We start from the raw sequence: 3,900 nt of genomic DNA on the forward strand, positions 1-3,900 counted from the left end.
CAATAGATGCAACGCCACAGAAAGCAGTTAACACCAGCCAACCATATACCTATTGTAGTCCCACTTCCTGTTAGCACGTGGGCTACCGCACATCCTCAACTATCAGACGACTCATGCAAATTCGGGTCTGCAGGGGGAAGCAAAGATAGTTTAAATAGCATCCACCGAACGTTTACTTCTTTTTTCGTTTGTGTGTAACCGCCGCATGTGGTAATTAGCACATATTCGCGATAAACTCGACAACTTCACCTGGAACAAGAAAGGTGTCAACAAAAACAAAACACAGGCTGGTTTCTTTTTTAAAAAATGCAATTTGTATTAAAAGTTTTTCTTTTTTCTTTCTTTTTTTTTTTTTTTTTTAAACAGACAGCCCACTGTTAAACGGGCGGTCTGAATTTAAACTTACAATCAGGTTAGATTTGTCAACGGTACATCATCACATTTCCTGTTAAAAACAACAAAATGAACAGAACAAACAGAATTCCTTTGATTTAAGTGGCCTGGAAGGTAAGTGTCGTGTGTTGTTATCACATCCAAAGCGAGGAGGGTGGGGTGGGGGTTCCAGTACCTGTGCATTTCAAGATATAGGTTTGGCCAGACCAACAAGACAATGCAAAATAAAACACCTTCAAAAAAAAAGGCCAACGTAAAACATACAGAAAACCTGCCATTCCATCAACAAAAAAAATATGTTTTTTTTTTTGTGTTTGTTCTCAGCTTCCACCTTAACGAGATTATCCAGAAGAAGAGTTCACTGGTTTGTTGTGGATTGCCGTGTCGGAGAATTCTTTTGGTGATACATGTAGGTTGGCACTAAATCTGAACAGCTGATTTGTTTTGGAAAGGCACTCGACACGGGAGCGATCGGTTCAGCGTCCCCGTGTCACTTCACTTAGGGTCCTCTCGCGCACCCAAGAAGAGGCGAAGAAAAAAAAAAAAAAACAAGGAAAAAAATAAAAAAAGTGGCACTCATCACGTTTACTCCACCACCGAGATACTGTATGTGGCGTCAATTTTTTCAGACTTTAGAGGGGGGGGGGGGGGGGGTGGATTTGGAGTGTTGTGGGCTCAGGCAGCCCAAATCTTTACCTTGTCCCACACTGTGCAGTTATTTAACAAAATATATTCTATCTCCCTGTCATCTTCTTGTACAGAAATATCCATTTTTTTGAGTTTCTCTAAGTGTTACTCTCCACTTCTTTTCCATTGGGGTTTAGTTCCAGTTGGGAGTTACAGTTGGAACTGGCAAGGAAAGGAAAGGGAGGGCGGGGGGGGGGGGAAGGAGCCGTTGGTGAAACTCTCAATCTGACGTTGTGTTGACATCAGTGGTGGACACAGATCGCGCAGCAAAGATACTCCAACACAGCAGAATTCCTGAAGAGTGGACCCCTCCCTCTGTCTCAGTTGCTCCCCTCCTCCTCCTCCTCCTCCTCCTCCTCCTCTTCCTCCTCCTCCTCTCGTCCCCCTGCAGCATTCCTCCCTTCATTTTCCTCCAAGGCCGGGGTGGGACACGAAGAAGAGCTCAACAGTACAGACTCGCTGCAACACACTGCCACAAAACAGGAAGAGGGTCGTGAATGAACTGGATTTCGGGGTCAAATGTGAGCTAAGAAACACCAAAACAAAACACACAGATTCTCGAATGTAGGCCACGAGAGAAACTGGGATTTCCTGGAAACTCGCTCCTAACCTCACTGTGGAAAATTTAAGCAGCTGCTGTAGGGATTCACAAGGCTGAACCACCAAGTTTGTGAACCCTATTTAAGTCGGTCACAGCTCTCGTCTCCGCTTCTGAACATTGACACTTCTCCAGTCTGCTTACATAAAAACTATGGACTGCAAGAGTCCTGCTGCAGGTGATCACTAAAGTTCACACTAACAAAAAGTCTAGCTAGCCACTCTGTTCATGATATGAGCTGCTAAAAAGGTTATATAGAGCGAAATTCTCAAATAAAGCCTCTTTGAAAAGAAAAGAAAAACACCAACTTACCATTGCAAACTTAAAACTGAGCAAAGAATAAAACTTTATGATTGTCCTTGTCTCTTAAAGAATAACACACGATGAGCAGCACTGGTCGTCGCCATTTGGTGTTAAGGCATAGTTCATTTGTCGGACTATCTCTGCAAACAGTTCGTCCACCGAGCTTTTATTTTTGGCTGAAGTTTCCATGAACGGGCATTTCCACTCGTCCGCCAGTGCCTTCCCCTCGCCGGACGAGACCTCCCTCTCCCCGGCCAGGTCCACTTTGTTTCCGACCAGAATCATCGGCACCCTCTCGTTCCTTTTCACCCGAATGATCTGATCCCTCATCGGCTTGATGTCCTGGAAGCTCTGCTGGTTCACCAGGCTGTAGACCAGGATGAAGCCCTGCCCGTTTTTGATGTACAGGTCTCGCATGGAGGCGAACTGCTCCGTGCCCGCCGTGTCCAGGATCTCCAGGACGGACGGAGAGGAGTCCACCTCGATCTCCTTCCTGTAGAAATCCTCTATCGTGGGGTCGTATTTCTCTATGAAGGATCCCGTCACGAACTGAACGGTTAGTGCGGATTTACCGACCCCCCCGGACCCGAGAACCACTACTTTGTACTCCCTCATGGTTCCCAAAACAGCCGACGCTCCTGCTTCCTCTCTCCGCTGTGAGCCCCGCTAGCCGCCCTGCTGGGTTTCAAACCGCGCACCGTCGCGCCTCCGCCAGCGGTTATGTACCGGCTCCTGTCGGTGGGAACGGGGCGTGGCCGTTAACTATCGCCGTTCAGGAGGTAAATACGGTTGTTTCGCCCCCCCGCGCTCAGCATTTGTAGTATGGCATGCTGAGTTCCCCGACGACAACCGAGCCGGTTTCTTGAGCGAGCTTCCCCCGTTTTCGTTCAAGTAGCCACCGTGCGTCCGTTGCTCTCTTTGGTAGAGTCAAATCAAACGTAACGGAAAACAACCGCTTCCCATTTGCCTTTTCAAAATAAAACTACCACACACCTACTGTGCGCCGAGAAAAATCAATCCAATTATTTTCAATACTTACTGAGTAAAATTCTGTAATTAATATTTCAACTAACTAAATTATTTAGCAATATGTGTGATTAATTATCATTTTAATTAAATCGCATTTCCTCTTATTTGGTAGTTTCCGGTGTACTTGTTGCTACACTGGCTAACTTGACAAAACAGCCTCTCTGCGCTTCCTGCCCACACTCAGCACGCAGTCTGCGTCCTACGTCACTCAATGCATACGCTCCTGTGTTTAGTTAAAGGTGCAGTGCAGCTGTTATTGCACAGTCAGCGCAGCTACTACTGCCCCCCCCCTCTCAGTATCCACGCAGACGCAGCCACACCTTAGTTTCGACATCACTGATCCTTGGGCTTACCGCTGCTTGACTCACTCTTTAGATAACTTACTGGAAAGGTCTATCTTTTGCGATCTCTGCAGTCTGCAGAGTATTGCTTAATCCTCAATATGGGTCTTTTTTTTCACCCCTTACACACTGCCTTGGTCACATGAATTTCAGCAACATTTCCAAAATCCCCCAAACTCAAGATGCATTCAATCATGAAGCGTAGTCAATTACAAACGTTCAAAATCCAAGATCATCGTGTGCATTTTCACTTTTTTAAGGTGATCTACAAAAAAAATAAATAAATAAACATTACCAAACCAGAGAAGTGTGACATAACAACAAGTATGACGAGAGCGGGAGAAGTGAGCTGACTCACGCAACCATTCCCGTGAAGCATGACCCTACATGTGACGCATTAGAGGGCTGTTGTCTGCGTGCTTCTGTTGTTTTCTTGATGCAGCTTCAGTATCAGGCAAATTTTTATATCCTTGTTCCGTAACTTGTATCTGTAAGCCACACTCCTGTAGTCAAGCTGAGCAATGAATAATGCTCAGAACTGCCAGAAAG

The 3,900-nt window shown here is 45.8% G+C and overlaps 1 protein-coding gene across 1 annotated transcript; it reads right to left on the reverse strand.

Annotated features, from left to right (window-relative positions):
• Nucleotides 1-291: 291 nt before the first annotated feature.
• LOC125013907 (ras-related protein Rap-2b) lies at nucleotides 292-2,886 on the reverse strand. Its single transcript, XM_047594847.1, has 2 exons — nucleotides 1,991-2,886; nucleotides 292-1,549 (listed from the first exon to the last, which is right to left on the reverse strand). The coding sequence occupies exon 1, from the start codon at nucleotides 2,594-2,596 to the stop codon at nucleotides 2,045-2,047; it is 552 nt and encodes a 183-aa protein (XP_047450803.1). The 5' UTR covers nucleotides 2,597-2,886; the 3' UTR covers nucleotides 292-1,549; nucleotides 1,991-2,044.
• Between the last annotated feature and the right edge of the window lie 1,014 nt (nucleotides 2,887-3,900).

This window comes from Mugil cephalus, chromosome 9 (genome assembly GCF_022458985.1).
Source record: "Mugil cephalus isolate CIBA_MC_2020 chromosome 9, CIBA_Mcephalus_1.1, whole genome shotgun sequence".
Classification (NCBI taxonomy): domain Eukaryota; kingdom Metazoa; phylum Chordata; class Actinopteri; order Mugiliformes; family Mugilidae; genus Mugil; species Mugil cephalus.

Bases quoted from the DNA above. Each gene is read 5' to 3' on its own strand.
- LOC125013907 (XM_047594847.1), bottom strand. From the start codon at position 2,596: ATGAGGGAGTACAAAGTAGTGGTTCTCGGGTCCGGGGGGGTCGGTAAA.